At 43.1% G+C, this 23,298-nt stretch overlaps 1 protein-coding gene and 2 long non-coding RNA genes across 4 annotated transcripts in view; 2 read left to right on the top strand and 1 right to left on the bottom strand.

The window, feature by feature from the left end:
* Window positions 1–94: 94 nt before the first annotated feature.
* On the top strand, window positions 95–18,019 carry LOC116706836 (uncharacterized). Of its 2 annotated transcripts, none has more exons than XR_004336323.1 (3): window positions 95–104; window positions 415–426; window positions 17,408–18,019. It is a non-coding gene; the product is annotated as an uncharacterized LOC116706836 (long non-coding RNA). The 2 variants fall into 2 exon arrangements; XR_004336322.1 differs by lacking the exon at window positions 95–104 and adding an exon at window positions 363–376.
* Window positions 7,893–18,019, top strand: LOC116706795 (Krueppel-like factor 11). Its single transcript, XM_032543818.1, has 5 exons — window positions 7,893–8,090; window positions 11,486–11,695; window positions 12,224–12,406; window positions 12,495–13,125; window positions 14,798–18,019. Exons 1-5 carry the CDS (start codon window positions 8,073–8,075, stop codon window positions 15,094–15,096), a joined length of 1,341 nt encoding a protein of 446 aa, XP_032399709.1. The 5' UTR covers window positions 7,893–8,072; the 3' UTR covers window positions 15,097–18,019.
* The window catches only part of LOC116706844 (uncharacterized), a 55,289-nt gene continuing 45,127 nt past the window's right edge, over window positions 13,137–23,298 (bottom strand). The window contains exons 2-3 of the long non-coding RNA XR_004336330.1: window positions 22,793–22,796; window positions 13,137–13,171 (exon numbers count right to left, since the gene is read on the bottom strand). This is a non-coding gene — a long non-coding RNA (uncharacterized LOC116706844). The remainder of the gene's footprint in view (window positions 13,172–22,792; window positions 22,797–23,298) is intronic.

The raw sequence follows: 23,298 nt of genomic DNA, 5'->3' as shown, positions 1-23,298 counted from the left end.
AAAGAAGAAGCGGAACAGAGAAAATAGAGAGGAAGAGGAACAGAGAGAATAGAGAGGAAGAGGAACCAAGAGGAGGAACAGAGAGAATAGAGAGGAAGAGGAGGGTGAACAGAGAGAATAGAGAGGAAGAGGAGGGTGAACAGAGAGAATAGAGAGGAAGAGGAACCAAGAGGGTGAACAGAGAGAATAGAGAGTAAGAGGAGGGTGAACACAGAGGAAGAGGAGGATCAGAGAGAATAGAGAGGAAGAAGAGGGTGAATAGAGAGAATAGAGAGGAAGAAGAGGGTGAATAGAGAGGAAGAAGAGGATGAACAGAGAGAATAGAGAGGAAGAGGAACCAAGAGGAGGATCAGAGAGAATAGAGAAGAAGAGGAGGGTGAGTAAAGAGGAAGAGGAGGATCAGAGAGAATAGAGAGGAAGAGGAGGGTGAGTAAAGAGGAAGAGGAGGATCAGAGAGAATAGAGAGGAAGAGGAGGCTGAGTAAAGAGGAAGAGGAGGATCAGAGAGAATAGAGAGGAAGAGGAGGGTGAGTAAAGAGGAAGAGGAGGATCAGAGAGAATAGAGAGGAAGAGGAGGAACCGCAGCTGAACATCTGTAAATGGACATAAGATGATGCAGATGTTATATATTTATTTCTCAGTAACAGTAAAAAAGAGATTTTCATGTTTTTGTCGGTTCTTTCCACAACTTTTCATATTTTAATGCTTTTTTATTGAATAAAACGCCTTAAATTCAATGAGAGCAGTGAACTGATCAGTAATGTTACTTGGGAAGAGCGTTGTTATTTTTCATGCTTTTCTCGATGTTTTATTACCTTTTTTTCCACTTTCTTTACTTATTTCTACCTTCATTTTTTTTTTGTAATCTTTTGTTTTTTGTCAAGTTTTTAACACTTTTTTTTTAATAATTCATCATTGTTTAAGTTTTGTTTTTTTTCAGTGTTTCCTCTTGATATTTTTTCATTCTTTTTTTTTTTAAAGCAGAGGTGACTTTTGGTCTTCCTTTTCCTCGTTGTAGCGCTTCACGGTTTTTGCGACTGCAATTGGGGACATATTCAAAGTTTTCGCAAATTTTCCGAACCAACTGACCGTCTTAAAGTAATGATGGCCGCTCGTTTCTCTTCTCTTAGCTGGTTGGTTCTCGCCATAATATGAATTGTAACAGTTGTCCAATAGGGCGTCGGCTGTGTATCAACCTGACGTCTGCACAACACAGCTGATGGTCCCAACTCCATTAATAAGGCAAGAAATTACACTAATGAACCCTGACAAGGCCCACCTGTGAAGTGAAAACCATTTCAGGGACTACCTCATGAAGCTCAGTGAGAGAACACCAAGGGTTTACAGCGCTATCAAAAAAGCAAATGCTACTTTGCAGAAACTAGAATATAAAACATGTTTTCAGTTATTTCACACTTTTATAAGTAGGCTACATAATTCCACATGTGTTCATTCATAGTTTTGATGTTTCAATGATGATCTACAATGTAAATAGTCATGAAAATAAAGGGAACTCCTTGAATGAGAAGGTGTGTCAAAACTTTTGGCTTGTACTATATATAGCCTATATATATATATATATATATATATATGCTATATATAGGCCTATATATTAATTTTATTTTGTATTTATTTTTCTAGGAAACATGAAGCCGAGATATTTAATATTTAAAGAAGTCGTCTGAGGACAAACGGAGGAGCCGAAATTAATCTGTCTGGACCGTGTGAACGCAGCGAGGTGACCGGAGGTAAAGGCTGCTCGTTTTAGTATCACCATGGCAACGTGCCTGACACTCTGAAGTTACCTAGCAACAGCCTCATCCCGGTCCGATGTCGCCGTCTCGTCTGCGTGGAGCTGGAGACGAGCGACAGATTCTATGATGCAGGCGATGCTTTGAGTCTGGGTTAAATCCGGTTGGGCTACCTCTGATTATGGGGTGTTTATGCAGTACTTGTGGTGTTTATGCAGTACTTGTGGTGTTTATGCAGTACTTGTGGTGTTTATGCAGTACTTGTGGTGTTTATGTAGTATTTGTGGTGTTTATTTAGTATTTCTACTGGTTGTTTCTCTCAGGTTTGGCTGCGGTGAAACGCAGGTTACCTGAGACGACCCCGAGAGGAAGATGAGGACGCAGCCGAGAGAACAAAGAGAGGCCCGCGGACCGGGCTGCAGGTCACTGACACGCTGAGCAGGACGGAAACACGCGGACAAAATAAATCACCAGTCAACATGATGTAGGCTAATATTTAAATAGTTGTAGTAGTTAAATAAATAGTTCCTGTTCTGTCAGAACAGCGACATGCCTGGCTTCTTCTTTTCTCTTTACGGTAATGAAGAAAAACAATATCACAAAACTATCACAGCTGACATCTGCAGAGGAGAGACAGACAGGCAGACAGACAGGAGAGAGAGAGACAAAGGCAGACAGACAGGAGAGAGAGACAGGCAGACAGACAGGAGAGAGAGAGACAAAGGCAGACAGACAGGAGAGAGAGACAGGCAGACAGACAGGGAGAGAGAGACAAAGGCAGACAGACAGACAGGAGAGAGATCAGGCAGACAGACAGGAGAGAGAGAGACACAGGACAGACAGGAGGAGAGAGAACAGGCAGACAGACAGGAGAGAGAGAGACAGGCAGACAGACAGGAGAGAGAACAGGCAGACAGACAGGAGAGAGGGGACACAGGCAGACAGAAGGAGAGAGAACAGGAAACGACAGACAGGAGAGAGAGACGGCAGACAGACAGGACAGACAGACAGACAGGAGAGAGACACGGAGCAACGACAGACAGGGAGAGAGACAGCCGGCAGACAGAACAAGGAGAGAGGGGACAGACAGACAGGAAGAGAAAAGAACAACAGGAAGACAGACAGGAAGAGAGAAACAGGACAGACAAGAAGGAAAAAGGGGCAAAAGACAGACAGACAGGAAGAAGGCAGACAGACAGGAGAAGGGGACAGACAGACGACAGACAGGAGAGAAAAAAGGCAGACAGACAGGAGAGAGAGACAGGCAGACAGTTAATTTGTGTTTTTTGTGGTGTGTGTGTGTGGGGGGGTGCATATTTAGCCTATGTGTGTGTGTGTGTGTGTGGTATGTTTTTGTGTGGGGGGTGTATATGTTTATGTGGGGGGGGGGGGCGGTGTGGGTGCGTTAATTCAATACATTTTACTTGATGTATCAATTCATAACAGAGTTATCTCAAGACACTTTACAGATAGAGTAGGTCTAGACCACACTCCAGAATTTACAAGGCCCCAAACAGGTCTAGTAGTTTCTCCAGAGCAACAGGGCGCACAGTGGAGAGGAAAACTTCTTTTAGGCAGAAACTCGGACACCCGTTAGTGTGTGTGTTTGTGTGTGCATTTTGTTATGTGGGTGTGGTGTGTGTGTTATGTAGGGGAGTGGGGCGGTTGGAGGCGGGAGCGGATAAATTCCGTTTTCTCCGGGGGCAGTGATGTGGACAGCTCCTTAGTCTGAACTGGAGTGAGATGACCCTTTACCAAATTTCTTATTCGCTTACGACGCGAGTTCCAGCGATAAAGTGATTTTGATGGCAAAGTTAAATCATTGGTCACATTTTTGATAGTAAAGGGTTTCATTAAATGTTGCCCCACTACAGGTATTGGTAGACCAGTTATGTCTCACAATCCCCAGCACTTCTATTTTGGTTTTCCTAAACAAAACGGCTTGGCGTTATGTCCGTGTCGGGACCAGATGAACCAGCGTTTAACTGTCAACGACCTGGCTGGAACTCGGCTGTAAGTAAGCACAAATTCTTATACAATGTATTTATGGAGGTGGACATAGAAAAATTTTAAAGATGAAAATATATTTGAGCTCACCTGGTAGGGGGGTCGAGTTTGTCATGTTTCCTATGGGACTGACGGGTTGGGGCGTTTATTTGGATGTCCAGTGGTCTAAACCCCTTTTAAAACCCTACTGGAAGAATTTTCACAATAGAAACGATTAATAAAAACTTGTTCTAGCTATAAAAAAAGCGTCATCACAGTGCCTGATATTCAATAACCTTCTACGCGTTCAGGATGACGGCAATTAGGTTATAACAGAATTTACAAGACGGATACTGCCCAATCTATCTTAATTACCCTTGGAAGTACATCCATGTATACAGTAAAATATTAAATTGGGTTTGGAAATTTATAAAGGCTCAACTGTACGTTTCATTGTCCCGCATGCTGTTTATTCGTCCCTCAGGAGGGACGGTGAAACATTTAGCACTTCCCCCTTCGCTGCAATAACTCCTGAACGGGGTTTTTTCCAAAGCAAAAAAAAATGTTTAACAGGTGACAAGTGTAGGTTGTATGACAAATATAAAACTTTCGTGTGATAAGACCGCTTTGTTAATACGGGTTTTTTAAAAAGTGTTTCAACGGGCCGGATCCCCATGTATGTGTTTTTTAGGTGTGGGGGGGTCTTTGGGGGGTTGCTGCGTGGTTTTTTTGGGTTTTTGAGTTTGTTCTTTGGTTTTTATCCTGGACTTGGGGTCCCGGAGGTTGATTCGGGGGTCTTTAAGGGGCGACCTTTTCCCCAAGTAATGAGCAGCTTTCAGAAAGCAGAGCAGAGGCCCTGGGGGGGAAATGGATCGGGGGTTTAGCAAAGGTTTTGGACGTTTTGTGTTATTCCTTTTACGATCAGGTAAACTCCCCGCAGGTAACAATCCCCCCCCCCCCCCCCTCCCCCACAATGCATTGCAACATCTCCAGGTTTCCTGCTCTGACTTCACCCTGCCAACAGCTGTCTGAGTGTTGGTCTTTCCCTCCTGAACGCGTCTGGCGCCGTTTCTGCCTGGAAACACTTTCCCACCGCCGGCCGCGCCGTGGTTTCTGTTTGAAAAACGTTTTTATTTGACAACCTCGCTGAACTTAGAAATTAAATTAACTCACGTCCTCCTGCTACGTCCCTCTGAGTCTCTCCCTCTCTCTCTCAGTAGTGAGTGTGTGTACTAACTCTACTGCACTTTACAGTGTATGTAGCTACTTACTCTACTGCACTTTAGCGTATATGTACTCACTATACTGCACTTTAGCGTATATGTACTCACTATACTGGACTTTAGCATATATGTACTCACTATACTGGACTTTAGCGTATATGTACTCACTATACTGGACTTTGGAGTATATGTACTGCTGGTTACTGCACTTTGGAGTATATGTACTGCTGGTTACTGCACTTTGGAGTATATGTACTGCTGGTTACTGCACTTTGGAGTATATGTACTGCTGGTTACTGCACTTTGGAGTATATGTACTGCTGGTTACTGCACTTTGGAGTATATGTACTGCTGGTTACTGCACTTTGGAGTATATGTACTGCTGGTTACTGCACTTTGGAGTATATGTACTGCTGGTTACTGCACTTTGGAGTATATGTACTGCTGGTTACTGCACTTTGGAGTATATGTACTGCTGGTTACTGCACTTTGGAGTATATGTACTGCTGGTTACTGCAGTGTAAGATGAAGCATCTCGTCACAAGCCAGCGTCAGGGAATAAATCAAGCTCTTTGTCTCCTTCTCTCTCAGACAGAATGACGTATCACCTCTCTTCCTTCCCTCCCTCCCTCCCCTCCCCTTCCTTCCTCACTCCCTCCCTCCCTCCCTCCTCACTCCCTCCCTCCCTCCCTCCCTCCTTCCCTCACTCCCTCCCTCCCTCCTTCCTCACTCCCTCACTCCCTCCCTCCCTCCTTCCCTCACTCCCTCCCTCCTCCCTCCTTCCCTCACTCTCTCCCCCAGCTGTTGATGTCACAACGATGATGACGGTGGCAACAAAGGAGCCAGCCGGCCGGCGTATGCACGGATGTGTGTAAAGGAATGGGGAGAGAGAAGAGAGAGCGAGACGGTGGGGGGGGAGAGAACGAGAGAGAGAGAGGGGGGAGAGAGAAAGAGAGAGAAAGGGGATAGTAGCCCTGCCCTGGACTTCTTTATTGGAGAGGCTGTTTACATCCTTGACGCAGAGGAGTCTTTGGGTTCATCTGCCGGCGGGAAGTGGGGGGAGGATGGGGGAGGAAGGGGGCGGGGGGGGGGGGGGGGGGGGGGTAGTTGTACTAACAAGAAAGCAGAGAGGAAAATGTTACAGGAAGAAGAAATAAGAAATAAGTAGAGGGTCTCCGAGCAGCTTTTGTCTCTTCATTTCCTTTCTTTGTTTCCTTCTTTGTTTCCTTCTTTGTTTCCTTCCTGCCTTGAATGTGAGTCTCGTTTTTCAGTGAGTTTTTTGCATGTTTTCGTTCCGGGTCTTATCTGTCGAGACAGTTTATCCTGCGGTCGGTACTCTTTTCTGTGCTGCTAAGTCTTTAAATTGTCTCTAGAAGCGAATGCAAAGAGGGACAGATATCTCCCCCCCCCCCAGGTAAAGAAACCTGAGGCTCCATTTCTTTGTTTTGGTTTTTAAGCTTTTGAGTTTTGACCCAAAAATAAAAGGGGGCAACGCCAGAGCAGGCGGAATGAGGAAAACGCCAGAGCAGGGGGAATGAGAGGGGAAACGCCAGAGCAGGGGGAATGAGAGGGGGAAACGCCCAGAGCAGGGGAATGAGAGGGGGAAAGCCCAGAGCAGGGGGAATGAGAGGGGGAAACGCCCAGAGCAGGGGAATGAGAGGGGGAAAAGCCCAGAGCAGGGGGAATGAGAGGGGGAAACGCAGCCACAGAGACGTCACCCATTGGCGCCATTTTGATGCTACCAAGCCATCACCCGCCGTTAGCATCCCATTGAATGCCATTTATTTTGACGTCACTTTGACAGTGAATAACTTTACATCTGAAGCGTTTCAAGACTATTTGTCCGTTGTTTATTTCTAAAGAAACACAACAATGTGTAAAAGGCTTCGTTACCTTGTACCTCACGTTATGACGTTTTAGTAAAAATAGGCAACTTACCTTTTCATATTCGACAAATCACCGTATTGTCAGGAGAAGCTCGCAGACAGTTTGGACTTACAGTAAATCAGCTGTTTAACTTCCATTACTAACGTTAACTAGCATGTTAGTTAGCAGTAATTAGCTTGTGCATATATATATATAATATATATATATATATAATATATATATATTTGGAAATGATTGCATCACCTTCAGCTCAAACTATGAAAACAAAATTTGTTAAATGAATTCCTAAATGTTTAATATCTGTGTGAGCGTGTATGTTTGCCAATTTAACCATAAAATCACGAAAATAATGCACTGCATTTACGAATATCTGCTTCCTTTGTGTGTGTGTGTGTGTGTGTGTGTGTGTGTGTGTGTGTGCGCGCGCGCGCGCGTGTCCTCCCCAACATTGCAACAATAATAATAATAGAAAAGAAACTATCTAAAAAATGCAAATCAAAACAACCAATAATCATATAACATAACATAATATATTTGTATGACTATCCCATAAAAACATGAAGATAATTGCGTTTATAAATATATTATTTTATAAATATAGGCGGTAAATACGATTATAACACATATTTTTATAAAAATCTGGTTTTGTCATTCAAACCAGAAAAACAAATATGAAAACATGAAAATAATAGTGTTTATGAACGCATTTTTGTATATTTATCTTAAAGTTTGGGTTCTAATAGGCTGTTTTACCTTAAAAACACACATCCTCGCGCGTGTAACCAACAGCCCCCCCCCCCCCCCACCCGTCAGCCGCCCAACCTTTCCCCCAGTTCGAGCGCGAGCTGCCGGGTTCACCGAGTTTACTCTGACACCGCTGACTCCCCGGCCACGCCCCCCGACAGCCACGCACCCCACTCCAACCAATCACGTTGCGAATACGTTCTAATCTAGCACCGCCTCTCCTTCCGATTGGTTGGAGACCGCTACACCTTTGCCTGTGATTGGCTGCGTGTTACCACCCGCCAGACTCACTCAGAAATTTTGTTTGTGTGTGTGTGCGTGTGTGTGTGTGTGTGTGTGTGTGTGTGGTTTTTTTGGGGGGGTTTCTTTCAGCTGAGCTGAAGAAGCCAGTCTGATTATTGACTGCTCACACACACTCCCGCTGCTGGCTCTGTTTAACGTTTGTTTTTTATTATCTGGCGCACGTTTCGTGACTCTTCCTGATGCTCAGCTCCTGTCAGGTCAGTCTCCCTCTTTGTTCTCCGCCTATTCTTTTACCTTTAAGAAAACTGTTCGGCTCGTGTTTTTCTGACATAAAGTTGTTGTATGTTAATTTTAACCAAGCCGATAATTAACCGGTATATTTAATAACAACACTGGCTGTAAACCGCGTTCATAGACTCTTAAAACAGGCTCCACAAAGGCGGGTATCATTTTTTAATTTTAGCGCTTTAGGCTGGTTTATCTGAGGTCATAGTGAACCCAGTGTCTCCTGTGTGGTGTGTGTGTGTGTGTGTGTGTGTGTGTGTGTGTGTGTGTGTGTGTGTGGTGTGTGTGTGTGTACAGTTTCACTGCAGTGCATCGCTATATCACAAAGTTTATATAATATCAATTATGTTAGGGATATTTAAATTTAGAATACCAAAATCTGTAAATACATGCAAAAACAAAACCAACCGTCACGGGTCATTTTAGACGTCTTCTGTGCAGGAAGCTTTTTAAAATCCAATCTTGTTACATGTAAGAACTACTTCAGTCACTCACCCAGTCATGCATTTAGTACATTGTGGATCATTAAACACACTTTTGTTTTCCCTCCATACAACATGTCAGTGGTTGTTGAGTTTATGTTGGATGGAAAAGAAAGATTGTCATAGAACTTGTGCTGTAAGAACAAGAAGACACCGTCAGATATTTTCTCTAATGTTTACATGAAGAACTGCCCCCCCCCCCCCCTGTGTCTCTCTCTCTCTCTCTCTCTCTCTCTCTCTGTGTGTCTCTCTCTGTGTGTGTGTGTGTGTGTGTGTCTCTCTCTCTCTCTCTCTGTATGTGTGTGTTTCTCTCTGTGTGTGTGTGTCTCTATCTGTGTGTGTGTGTGTGTGTGTGTGTGTGTGTGTGTGTCTCTATCTCTGTGTGTGTGCGTGTCTCTCTCTCTGTGTGTGTGTGTGTGTGTGTGTGTCTCTATCTCTGTGTGTGTGCGTGTGTGTCGGTCTCTCTCTTTCTCTCTCTGTGTCTGTGTCTCTCTCTTTGTGTTTGTATGTGGTGTGTGTGTGTGTGTGTGTGTGTGTGTGTGTGTGTGTGTGTGTGTGTGTGTGTGTGTGTGTGTGTGTGTGTACATAACATATATTTGTGTAAATATCTCATATTTCGGGTTCTTGTGTCTGTCTCTCTTTGTTGTGCTTTTATTTTGAGACAGACTCGTGTGACAAATCGATGGATCGGATATTTTAACTTAATGAACAACATCTGAAATTCACTGGTTCAAATTTGAATATTTTAAAGAGTCATGTCTTTTGGCATGTTATCCAAGTAAATTAATTAATTTGCATTTTAATTGACTCTGTGAATAAGAGATATAATGACTGTGAGTACATGTCTGCATTGTTTTTATGCTGCTGTGATGTGTTGTGTGACTGATTTAAGCGTGGGAAATTACAGCGTGTGTGTGCGCGTGTGCGTGTGTGTGTGTGTGTGTGTGAGATTTTTTTTAGTTTTCTCCAATTACACTTCCTGTTTGGCGCTTCCTCTCTCGCTCTCTCTCCGGGGTGAGTCGGTGCATGTAAATGAGGGGAGAGGCGTATGCGGGGGCGGGGCCCATTCCCTGGTGGTGTAATATCTGGCAGCCACCTCCCGTCATCTATTCTGGGTGCAGGGGAGGCTCCGTTTGGACGCTGCAGAGGCGCGCCCCCCCCCCCCTCTCTCTGTATCTCTATGTCTAGGTCTCTCGCCCTCCTTCCTGTACGTTTAGCTATACTGCCGCCAAACGCCCCCCACACACACACCTACAACCCACTAATATTTATCTATTTTTTTAAGGGTTATTTTTTCCAACTTGGATCCTACTTTCCTTTACATTTGTGATTGAATTATAGTATGTGCTGTTAACCTATGAAACATACAGTATGTCTGTATGATGTCATCATATACAGTTGTTGCTTAAAGTTAAACAGCCCCAAAATCACCATCACCAAACCCACCAGACTCCATGTAAATAATCAGTACTTTTAGCGTGTATAGAGCAGCATATCTCCACCAGACTCCATGTAAATAATCACTACTTTTAACGTGTATAGAGCAGCATATCTCCACCAGACTCCACGTAAATAATCACTACTTTTGGCGTGTATAGAGCAGCATATCTCCACCAGACTCCATGTAAATAATCACTACTTTTAGTGTGTATAGAGCAGCATATCTCCACCAGACTTCATGTAAATAATCACTACTTTTAGTGTGTATAGAGCAGCATATCTCCACCAGACTCCATGTAAATAATCACTACTTTTAGCGTGTATAGGGCAGCATATCTCCAAATGTAAACGGGTGAATTAAGAGTTTATTTCAACAAGGCCAGAGTGGTGATTGTTGGAAAAGTGAAAAGATGAACCAAGACGGCTTTTGGTAGTCTTATTTAGTTTCTGTCCTCTTTGAATGAAGTGTGTTTTACGATGATAAAAGTAGTGATTATTTACATGGAGTTTGGTGGGCTCAGTAATGGTGATGTTAGTTTGCTCTCAGGTCAAAGCATCAAGACGTCTTTCAATAGCGAAGGAGATTTCTGCAAGAAACCACTTAGACTTAAAGTTGATTTTTTTTTTTATGTTGTTGGCTGTTAATAAAAGTTATTTGAACAAAAACACATGAAATGAGTGATGTACATTCAGGCTAGGTATCGCCAATGATTTCCTGAATCGATTCCAATTCACAAAGTCCAGATTCAATTAATCTTTGCAGCTTTCTAAACAGTTTCTGATGGCAAAAAGATGGAAGAAACACACACACACACACACACACACACACACACGCACACCCAGGTTGCAATGAAAGGAAACAGTTCGGCAGTTTTTTGCTTAATCCATAAAACTTGTTTTTTTTTTATATTTCCAGAAAAGTTTGCAAAAAAACCACATGAGCTGTGAAGTTGTCAGTTCTGTGAGTCCTCTGTGTGATGATCTCATTCAGACACGGATCCGGTTGCAGTTTTTTATTTAATTAACGGGGCAAAGCTCACAAATCTGTGATGGTTTTAAAGCGTTAAATGCATCCCCGCCGGTGCAGCATGGTGTCATCTCCAACACTACTCTTGCTAGACAGGAAGTAGCCTACTGCATTTATAAACTGGTTAACAAACTGATCACGTAGCTTTAAAATAGAAGTTAGTTCGGATCCCGAATACTTTATTAAAGGGTAACTACCGTTTTTTTCAACCTGACATCCGCAAAATGGCGTTCGCTAAACCCACCAGACTCCATGTAAATAAACATTTTAGCATCATTAAACACATTTCGTTCAAAGTTGACAGAAACAAAATAAAAACTACAAAAAGCCGTCTTCTTTCCACTTTTCCATATATATTTATATATAAACTGTAACGCTGAACCCTGGGTATTTTTGAATAATCTTTTTTCTCCCTCAGGTTGAGCGTGCGGCCGGCCCGGCGGCGGCGGCCATGGAGCTGAAGCCGTGCGTGGAGTACCACGACCTGGAGGCGGCCGAGGCGCTCGTCAGCATGAGCTTCTGGGGTCAAAGGACACACAAGCCCCGCCCCCTGACCCCCACCTCTGACTCCTGCGACTCCATCCATCTCCACCCGGAGGGGGGGGAACTGATCGCTCTGTCATCCCTGGTGGGGAAACGTTTTCATTGTTAACGTGTGTTTGTGTGTGTGTGTGTGTGTGTGTGTGTGTGTGTGTGTGTGTGTGTGTGTGTGTGTGTGTGTAACTTGTTTAGTTTTTCCATATATTAGACCAAGAGAAAATGGCTTAATGGTCTTCCTTCCTACAAGTACTTACTTTTTCAATGTTATTTATGGTTACCTACCTTTGCTAGACTATTTTAATTACATATTCAACTTAATTTAATTTAACGTTACTCACTTACACTGCAATATTGTTTTTTTGTACCATTGCAACCGCACTTTACGAAATCCTTATTTGATGTCACTTACATTCAGCCGTACCTTCTGCTCACTGTCTGCTGTTTGCTTGTTTGTGTGTTTACCTGTTTGTGTGTTTACCTGTTTGTGTGTTTACTTGTTTGTGTGTTTACTTGTGTATTTGTTTGTTTTTGCTTTTATTGTAGAAAATGCTGCTGCTGTAACAAGGAAATTTCCCCGCTGTGGGATGAATAAAGTATAATCTAATTCTTCCCTCAGTGTATGACTCCACCTCACAGTCCAAGCTTCACCGAAGCCCCCGCCACGTCCTCGTCCTCCTCCATAAGCCCGGCGGCGTCCCGGCCCGTCTTACCGGGCCCTGCCCCCCTCCTCCTCGGTGACTCCCACACCTGCCTGCCTCCACCCTCCTCTTCCTCAGCGACGTCAACACCTCCACCCAAGGTTTATTTTTATCACAGTTCATTTAGTTTGAGTGAGCTTTTAGAGTGTGTTTGCTAGTGTTACTATAGTAACGCTGCTTCCACCTCAGACAGAGTCGTCGTGCGTGGCTCCCCCCGGCAGAGCGATGGTCACCAGCGTTATCCGCCACACTGCCGACAGCCTCAGCATTCCTCCGCCGCCGCCACCCTCCGCCACGCAGCCGACAGAAACCTCCAAGCCGGGGACTCTTCCGGGGGAGAAGGACGGTGCTCCTGCGTCTCCAGACAGCTCGTCCTCTCCTCCCTCCTCAGCGTCTCCGCCTCACTCCTCGGCGCTGTCTTCCTCGTCCTCGTCCTCGCCGGTCCTCTGCCAGGTGTTCCCGGTGAGCAGCCGGACGGGGATGATCTCTGCCTTCCTCCAGGCGCCGGTTCAGATGCAGACTCACGCCCAGCCTCTGCTGGTGGGCTCGGCCATGCCGCAGGGCACCGTGATGTTCGTGGTCCCGCAGGCATCCGTGTCTCAGACGCCGCCCGGCCAACAAACCGTCGTAACCCTGGGCAACACCAAGCTTCTCCCCCTGGCCCCGGCTCCCGTCTTCATGCCGATGTCGGCGGCCGGCGGTTGCGGCACCTCGCAGGCTGACTTCTCCCGCAGACGGAACTACGTCTGCAACTTCCCTGGCTGCAAGAAGACGTACTTCAAGAGCTCGCACCTGAAGGCTCATCTGCGCACGCACACAGGTGGGACGCCCAGACGCTGCGGGACAAATAACAGCTGGGATCACAGCTGCAAAGATGAATTGATTAGTTGTCTATAACTATTCTGATAATCGATTCAGTCTGAGTCATTTCTTTATGTAAAAACAAGTGACTTGTGTGAAAAAAAAAAAAAAAACTTGTGTGATGTCATCTTGATACATGTGAATATCTTCTAGTTTCTTCTCTCATGTTGGACGGTAAACTGAATATCTTTGAGTTGTGGACAAAACGAGACATTTGAGGACGTCATCTTGGGCTTTTTGGGAAACACTGATCCACATTTTAGAGACCAGACTACTAATCCATTAATTCAGGAAATAATCCACACAGTAAAGGTGCTGCAGGTAGGATTGAGAAGATCAATTTAGTCAAAGAACGTGAACATTGACAACTGCTCAGTCCCCCGCCCCCCCTTTCTGCTAAAGCCCAAAACTCTCTCCTTAGCCCCCCCCCCACCCCCCCACAAGGGAGAGCTGTGCAGGAAACCTACTTGCAGCTCGTGCGGGGGAGGAAGCTATGAAATGCGTGTGCCTGAGTAGTGATTGACAGGCAGTTACTGTACGTACGCACCGCCGCCGACTTGAGCTTCTAACCGGAAGTCATTCATTGTCAATGGAAGCTTCTCTCGGCAAGGATTGCCAAAAATCAAAGTGCCAAACATATTTTTCTGACCGTGTAAGTCTTTTAGCAGTAGTTTTAGTTTTCCTGTAAAACTGAAATAATGAATTTGGAGCTAAATCAGTCCTTTTGTAATTTAGTTTTCACTGATTTACATGTTTAGCCATTGTATCGCACATTGTTGCTGCAATGTATGTATGTAATGTAAACTGTATATTGCGTTTGTAATTTTTTTTCGTTTTGAGCGTCAATCAGAAAGTTGAAATTATGTCAACTTTTTGGTAATGAGCTATGGCGCGTTTCAGAGGCGAGCAGCGGCTAACGCCCAGCAACCAATCGGAATATAGGCTTCCTTCACGCTGGCTGATCCCAGAGAAACATACGATGTAAACTTTGGTTCCTACCAAAACATTAATTCAGAAGAAATAGAGGAAAAGCCGTTGCTGGGTTACCTATCATTTATGATATAATGTTGTTTGTACCTAGGGACCAGTTAGCTGTTACCTGCCGGCCACATCGTCTCTAAACGGTCCCTCACAGTGACGTCCCGCACGGGTCAACAGAGGTTAGAGTCTGGCGGCTGCTAACCGCTAACAGACACCGCTGCGACCAACAAACTAACAATCCTGTCGTTATATGTGTAATTTATAAAAGGTTTCTAGTGTCAGTGTATTGGCCGTGCCGTCAGAGCAGCCATAGCATCAAAAAGCTTCCCCGTACTTTTTGATAAGCGTCCTTGGCGGGGCGTCCAGAGCGTCTTTGCTGCTCAAGTCGGCGGCGGTGTGTACGTACAGTTAGACCCCCCCCCCCTCTGCCCTGATTGGTGCATCTGAACAGTTTTTGCAGATCCCACTACAGGCTGCAGGTGGCGCCAGAGGAGCCGACCTGCTTCGTGTAGTTCTAACGGAACATAGAGTCAGTTTCAGCAGATTTGACAGGAAGTTAGTTTGATAAATCTTACCTGCTGCACCTTTAATCCACCGTGAACATAATCGTTGTTTATTTTGTTTACTAACAGTCCGTCTTCTCTCTGCAGGCGAGAAGCCGTTCAGCTGTCACTGGGACGGCTGCGACAAAAAGTTTGCCCGCTCTGACGAGCTTTCCCGCCACCGCCGGACACACACCGGCGAGAAGAAGTTCGTCTGCACCGTGTGCGACCGGCGCTTCATGCGCAGTGACCACCTGACCAAACACGCCCGGCGGCACAAGACCAACAAGAGGTCAGCGGTGTCGTGGCCCGCCGAGACCCGGGACGCCAATAAAGTAACGCCGCCCACGGGCCAAAACAGAGGCACCGCACTTCCTGTCGGCATGCTGGTCTCCACCGCTAACTGACACTCATCTGGAGCCCTGCAGGGGCCAACTCGGGGGGGCAAATAACACACACACACACACACACACACACACTCATAGACACACAGAAACTCACACACACAGACATACTATAGCACACACACACACACACACACACACACACACACACACACCACACAGGGACAGGTCAAACTGTGGCCCGTTGTTTTTAATCAGCTCCACATCTGGAGAATCTCTTCTACCAATCAGACTCTGCTGGTGACCATGGCTACGACAGTCGCTGAGCTCCGACTGCGTTTACACCAACCAGAAGCATCGTACAACACAACAAACTTATTTTAATTACAGTTATTAGCGACCTCTGTCTGTGAAACGGTCATCACACTCCAGAAAACTAAACTGTTGAGGCGTTAAAAGGGAGATGCCCCAACTCAGTGTAACTTCCTGTCTCAGAGTAACTTCCTTTCTTAGAGTAACTTCCTGTCTCCGAGTAACTTCCTGTCTCAGAGTAGCTTCCTGTCTCAGAGTAACTTCCTGTCTCAGAGTAACTTCCTGTCTTAGAGTAACTTCCTGTCTCAGAGTAACTTCCTGTCTCAGAGTAACTTCCTGTCTTAGAGTAACTTCCTGTCTCCGAGTAGCTTCCTGTCTCCGAGTAGCTTCCTGTCTCAGAGTAACTTCCTGTCTTAGAGTAACTTCCTGTCTCAGAGTAGCTTCCTGTCTCAGAGTAACTTCCTTTCTGTGTGTCCCGCGGGTTTGTCCACGTCCACGCCTCTTTAGGAGACTAGCAGCAGGTCCTGAGTGTGTTAATTCCAGCGGGGAAAGTGACCAGCTAACATTCGCTAACACCTAAAGTTCCTAATGATAAATATGGCTTTTAGCTGTGTAAGTATCTAATGTTAGAAATATACAAATATAACTTTTCATCCACCCACAGGACGTCCGCTACACGACACTTTCAAACGAGGCCACGCCCTTTTCAGGAGACAGGAAGCGAGAACCGTTTCGTACCCGTTGGCATCTGTAGTTATAGGCGATCGTTGGTTTTAGCAGTTCAGCTTTTAATGGCAAAATTTGTCGCAGGAGTTGACACTTTTTAAAGGTTTATAATTAGAGTAACAAGCGTTATGTTACTTCATTTTTAAGTGTGCGTATTTATGTAGTCAGCCTATCACCAGACCAGGCTCAGTCTTTTAAGATTAAGTGTTGGTCTGGGAAGTCTGCTCTGGATTTTCTCTGCACAGGAGACGGGACCAACGAGTATAGTTCAAATGACTCTGTGAGGCAGCTTCTTTATCGTCATCGTGGTAATCCCGCCAGTAGCGCGCCAGGTGGATAAGCCAATTTGTGATTGGTCCCTGCAGGATAGAGAAATAATAATTAACTTTAATAAGTTAAAGAAATGGACCAACATATCCTGTTGTTCTGGACGAAGACCAGTGAAGTCTAGAAGCTCTTTTCCAGTGATGGCTAGGCGTTACTGCGCAGCCTCCAACTGAGCTTGACGACGCAGATGTGACGTAGGCAACGTGTCTAAAAGTGTTAAGTCTTCTGGTAGCTGTGCAAGAGAAATCTCAATCATTCCCAATCTTGCAGAGACAGAGAGTGTAGGTATATGTTAGGAGATAACATAGGCACAGGCTAATTACTGCTAACTAACATGCTAGTTAACATTAACATAGGCACAAGCTATTTATTACTAACTAACATGCTTGTTAACGTCAGTAATTAAACCTAAACAGCTAATAAGTCTGCAAGCTTCTCCTGACAATACGGTGATTTGTCGACTATGCAACGGTAAGTTGCGTGGTTATGACACAATCGTTAGCCTATTTTTTTTTTAAACGTCTGCTAACGAGCCATAACGTGAGGTACAAGGTAACGGAGCCTTTCATACATTGTTGAGTTTCTTTAGACATAAACAACGGATAAATAGTCTTGAAACGCTTCAGATGTAAAGTTATTCGCTCTCAAAGTGGCGCCAAAATGAATGGCAGTCAATGGGATGCTAACGGCGGGTGACGGCTTCGTAGTAATAAAATGGCGTCATTTATGCCCAACTTTAAGTTTACATAACAGTATTTTTTTTGCGTTTTTAAACTAAAATAAATCAGAATCAAGTGTGCACAATCCACAGTATTCCAAATGATGATGATTAAGGTATTTATACAACCGCTTCAAATAAGCAAAGGATCGTCTTGATCTAATTAAAATCCAGATGTTTTGAGTGGATGCCATGTAAACGTAGCCGGAGCAGCCAGCAAAAAGGACGGGACGAGTTTCCCGTCCTGCTCAGGACATTATATTTCCAACAACCACACAAACTCACCGGAAGAAGAACAAGAAGAAGTAAAAGGAGGACGAAGGCGACAGGCTGCTATTCAAACACGGACAGAAAACTAACAAAAACCTGACATTGCACTGGATTTATTTGTAATCTTGCTTGTTTTTGTAATCTTTCTCTCCGTCTATGATCATGTTTACTTCCTGTGTAAATGTCACGTTTAGCTAAATGTACGCTCTTTTTTTATTATTATTATTTTTGCCAAAGCCTCTATCATGCTTCTATTATTAGCCTAGTTCTGTGACTGTAAATATTGTAAATATCTTAATATCTATTTGAATGTTATGTGTATTCCAATCTGCATTTATTGACCATTTGAGTTGAAAATTTAAAAATGTCAGTGTGAATCTACTATCATTGCTTTACACATTATTATTATTATTATATTATTATTATTTAAGAAACATTTGAGGAGAAAGTGCTGTTTTTTTTTTTTAAATAGCTTGATTTGGCCCACAGTGTAGCCAGTGAGAAAATACCTCGTTATTAAATGTTATTCTTAATAATATTGGCTTATATCGGAATAATGCCAATTCTGAACATTTGCCTGTAAGCAATGGTGAAGAATATGTTTTTTTATAATAACAATTTACCATGAAAACATGTTTGTGTGAAGTTTGGTCTTGAAGTTTGTTCTCACATCACAACATTTTATCAATGTATAATTTAGTCAATTTCAGGGACAACAGGAAATTTCGTTCAATATGGACCCAGTTTCCCCCTGTATGTGTCTAAGTCACTGATGGGAACAACAATCTTCCAAAGCGAGAAAAAACAAGCTTCTAAAGTTAAACCATCAGTTAGCGCCCGCTAATAATTCTGTTGTTGTGCTGTTATTCCACTGTCTGACAACATTATGAAAGGATCCCTACAGAGATAGACCTTTTAGTTAAAGAGTAAGATCCTTTTAGTTTAATATGAAACAGCTTTGAAATCACCATCACCAAACCCACCAGACTCCATGTAAATAATCACTACTTTTATCATCGTAAAACACACTTCATTCAAAGTGGACAGAAACTAAATAAAACTACTAAAAGCCGTCTTGGTTCATCTTTCCACTGTTCCAACAATCACCACTCTGGTCTGGTTGAAATAAACTCTTAATTCACCCATTTACATGTGGAGATATGCTGCTCTATACACGCTAAAAGTAGTGATTATTTACATGGAGTCTGGTGGAGATATGCTGCTCTATACACACTAAAAGTAGTGATTATTTACATGGAGTCTGGTGGCAATATGCTGCTCTATACACGCTAAAAGTAGTGATTATTTACATGGAGTCTGGTGGAGATATGCTGCTCTATACACGCTAAAAGTAGTGATTATTTACATGGAGTCTGGTGGAGATATGCTGCTCTGTACATGGAGTCTGGTGGGTTTTGTTGGTGGTGATTTCTCCAGTTTAATATAATATAAATGACTAAAGTCATTTTGAAAAATCATTATTTTCCTGCTTTGTTGGATGTTCTTTTGTATGGATGTTTTAGAACAAAGCTTTCAAAAGGATTTTTAAAGGCGGGAAAACAAAGGGGTTTATCCGTTTAGAAGGGTTCATTTCTTTATATAAATACACACCAAAGATATTCTATAGGATCCAATCCGTCTGTCTAACACATAAATTGTCCGATATGAAGTTTCTGCTCGACGACAGTGGCGCTGTTACGTGTTATGTTATACAACCGGAGCTTAGACCACTCTCTTTCCTTCTTTCTCTCCGCACACCACCCGGTAACAGCGATCATCCAATCCGGAGGCAGCGCTCAGGGGGTGTGACCAATGGGAGCGGACGACTTTGTGCCGGGAACGTGATAAGGGCGCGTCATTGGCTGATGAGGAACCCGCCCACTTGCCTTACTGACCGACATTTAACAGAAGCCAAAAGAAAGATCTGCCCAAAGAAAATGAATTAAAAATAACATAATAAAAACAAGAGTCTGGCGGAGGCGGAGTAACCATAGAAACAGGGACATCATGTGGCGGGAAGCGGTACTTCAGCACAATTTAAAAACTACTTAAAAAAAATAATATATAATTAACGTTTTTTTCTTAATTACAGTCACTTGTCAAACGCATTTAAATTGTCAAAAATTTTGGCACAAGAAACAACAGTATTCACAAACAAGAAGAAGAAAAGTACAGGACATTAGTGTAAATAATACCAAACCAAAAGAAGAATTTTCTTCTATATTAGAAGATATATGTATATTTGTATGTGTGTGTGTGGATATACAGTATATATATATATATACACTCACCGGCCACTTTATTAGGTACACCTGTCCAACTGCTCGTTAACACTTAATTTCTAAGCAGCCAATCACATGGCTGCAACTCAGTGCATTTAGGCATGTAGACATGGTCAAGAGAATCTCCTGCAGTTCAAACCGAGCATCAATATGGGGAAGAAAGGTGATTTGAGTGACTTTGAACGTGGCATGATTGTTGGTGCCAGAAGGGCTGGTCTGAGTATTTCAGAAACTGCTAATCTACTGGGATTTTCACGCACAACCATCTCTAGGGTTTACAGAGAATGGTCCGAAAAAGAAAAAACATCCAGTGAGCGGCAGTTCTGTGGGCGGAAATGCCTTGTTGATGCCAGAGGTCAGAGGAGAATGGCCAGACTGGTTCGAGCTGATAGAAGGGCAACAGTGACTCAAATAACCACCCGTTACAACCAAGGTGGGCAGAAGAGCATCTCTGAACGCACAGTACGTCCAACTTTGAGGCAGATGGGCTACAGGTCCGTGTACGTTTTGATCGTTTGTTTTTTCGTTTGAACCACAAAACGAAATAACGAGAAAACCACCGTTTTTCGTTTTTCGTTTCAAACCAAAAACAAAGAGACGGTAAAAAGAGAGCCGTTCTTCCGTTTTGGTTTCTGAATTCAAAAAACGAAAAACGAGTAAACCAATTTCAAATAACGGACCGTTTTTTGTTTTTTGAAATTCTTATTTTCATTTCTCCGTTTGAAGATCTACATTAAAAGAAAGACAGGTGGGCCGGAAGTAATAGTAAATATAGCCTACAAAATAAAAGCCAAGCTTTTATAACGGGTAAATTGTGCTGCACTAACGTTATACCAGAGTAACGTTAGAAGAAAAAAAATCAATCAATAAATAGGCTGATATGAACCTGGACCCAAAGAAATACGTTAGCAACAGTAGTTTATTACAGTTATTTAATATCGAGCATATCCATGTACACATCACCAGTCACGTTTAATGAGCGCATTGTTTGGTTCGATACAGTTGATAATATAGGGTAACACAAGAACTTGTGTGTGCAGAGTTGGTACTGTTAACTATATTATATAATTAAATTAATATTTAATGTGGTTTCCACGTAATGGCCCATCAAGGGCAGTTCAAAACGATTACAAAAACAGACCAGTAGGTGTCGCACCATGCCTGCTGTGTGCAAACTGCTGTCCTATGGAGATGAAAGAAATTAAGTTTTATGGTCAGTAACTTTGGAAAGCTAAACATTTTCCATTATTGTCATCATAACTGCTTTCACAAATGTAGTTGACTGTAACACTCACAAATTTAAAAACATGTCTCACATATAGGCCTACAGTCCAGTGGGGGGTGTGGCTCTAGTGTGTATGTAATAGACAACAAGCAAGTGAACATAATCTAAACATTTTAATAAATAAATTGATTCATTTATTATTTGCATAAAATAACAATAGATTAACAACAAAGGGACATTTCAACTAAACTTAACTATTCTGCAAGTGAACATAATAGAAAAAATTTGAACAAGTTAATAATTTATTATTTGCCTAAAATGACATCACCACGATGGTCAGCAACAGATGAACATAACTCAATTTAACAGGCCCCCCAACAACAACCCTCTTAAAATAAAAACTACACACACTCCTGACTACATAAGTGGTGCTGAGGTGGAACAGGTGAATAGTTTCAAGTTCCTGGGAATCCGCATCACAGAGAACCTGACATGGTCGTCTCACATCTCTACGCTGGTGAAGAAAGCTCAAGAATGACTGGATTTCTTGAGGAAGTATAAGAAGGCTAAATTCCCACGCCAAGTTATTGTCAGCTTTTAGAGAGGAGCAATAGAAAGCATCCTGACTGGAAACATCCCAAACTGGCATGGGATGTGCACGACCCAGGACCAGGACCAGGACCTGAGGGCTCTGCAGCGGGAGATTAAAACTGCTCATAGGATCATTGGTACCCATCTCACGAGCATCAGTGATATCGGTGAGGTGAGGTGCATGCGCAGAACCCAAAGGATCCTAAAGGACAGTACCCCCCCAGCCACAGCCTGATCACCATGCTGCCTTCTGGGAAGGGATGTAGAAGTTTCTGCTGCCGCACCACCAGACTGCAGAGCAGCTTTTCCCCCAAAGCTCTCAGACTCTCACACTCTAATTCATCCCCAGCACTGCTCCACTGGTTAGAGTTTATTTCTGTTTACCATTTTTATAATTGCTTCTACAGTATATTAACATATATTTTCTGCTATGAGAGAAGGGAGTTACAAACTCAATTTAAACTTCATACTATATAACCTGTTATATTGTGACAAAATAAATCTACCCACCTACCTTAAAGAAGAATAAAATGAATGTTTTGTAAAGGCCAAGTCAAAAGTTCTGACCTTAAAATGATTGAAATGTTGTTGAAGGATGAGGGAGCAAGCAGCTCATGTGAGGAACCCCAGATGGCCTACATCAGGACATTTCTGATGCGAGTTTGTTGTCTGAGCTGCTAAGAAGCTGACAGCAGTGATAGAGTCAGGTTCAAACAGAAGGGCATGCAGGTTTAACTCTGGGCTGGGGGGAATGATGATGATGATGATGATGATGATGATGATGATGATGATGATAACTAGGTTGCAAATAAAATCAAAAAACCAAATGAAGTGAACAACAATAAATACATCTGTATCAGTAATCTTGATTTAAAACAGTTCCCAAAGTCACAATACAGTCAGTCATTTAAATACTGCCATCTGCTGGTAGAAAGGGGGAACAGTTTGGTCCATTGCGGGGAAACCACATTAAATATGAATTTAATTATTTAATATAGCGCTAACAGTAGCCTACCAATTCTGCGCACACAAGTTCTCAGGTTACCCTATATTATCAACTGTATTGAACCAAACAATGCGCTTATTAAACGGGGCTGGTGATGTGCACATATGCTCGATAGTACATAACTGTAATAAACTACTGTTGCTAACGTATTTCTTTGGGTCCAGGTTCATATCAGCCTATTTATTGATTGATTTTTTTTCTTCTAACGTTACTCTGGTATAACGTTAGTGCAGCACAATTTACCCGTTATAAAAGCTTGGCTTTTATTTTGTAGGCTATATTTACTATTACTTCCGGCCCACCTGTCTTTCTTTTAATGTAGATCTTCAAACGGAGAAATGAAAATAAGAATGTCAAAAAACAAAAAACGGTCCGTTATTTGAATTTGGTTTAGTCGTTTTTCGTTTTTTGAATTCAGAAACCAAAACGGAAGAACGGCTCTCTTTTTACCGTTTCTTTGTTTTTGGTTTGAAACGAAAAACGAAAAACGGTGGTTTTCTCGTTATTTCGTTTTGTGGTTCAAACGAAAAAACAAACGATCAAAACGTACACGGACCGCTACAGCAGCAGAAGACCACATCGGGTGCCACTCCTTTCAGCTAAGAACAGGAAACTGAGACTACAATTTGCACAAGCTCATCGAAATTGGACAATAGAAGATTGGAAAAACGTTGCCTGGTCTGATGAGTCTCGATTTCTGCTGCGACAGTCGGATGGTAGGGTCAGAATTTGGCGTCTACAACATGAAAGCATGGATCCATCCTGCCTTGTATCAACGGTTCAGGCTGGTGGTGGTGGTGTCATGGTG

This window comes from Etheostoma spectabile, chromosome 18, assembly GCF_008692095.1.
Source record: "Etheostoma spectabile isolate EspeVRDwgs_2016 chromosome 18, UIUC_Espe_1.0, whole genome shotgun sequence".
Classification (NCBI taxonomy): Eukaryota; Metazoa; Chordata; class Actinopteri; order Perciformes; family Percidae; genus Etheostoma; species Etheostoma spectabile.
The sequence above is the reverse complement of the archived record's forward strand: the minus strand, read 5'-3'. Positions and strand labels throughout refer to the sequence as shown.

Bases quoted from the DNA above. Each gene is read 5' to 3' on its own strand.
- LOC116706795 (XM_032543818.1), top strand. The intron at 11,696-12,223 runs GTGGGGAAACGT...TTCTTCCCTCAG, and splicing joins TGATCGCTCTGTCATCCCTG to TGTATGACTCCACCTCACAG. The intron at 13,126-14,797 runs GTGGGACGCCCA...TTCTCTCTGCAG, and splicing joins TCATCTGCGCACGCACACAG to GCGAGAAGCCGTTCAGCTGT.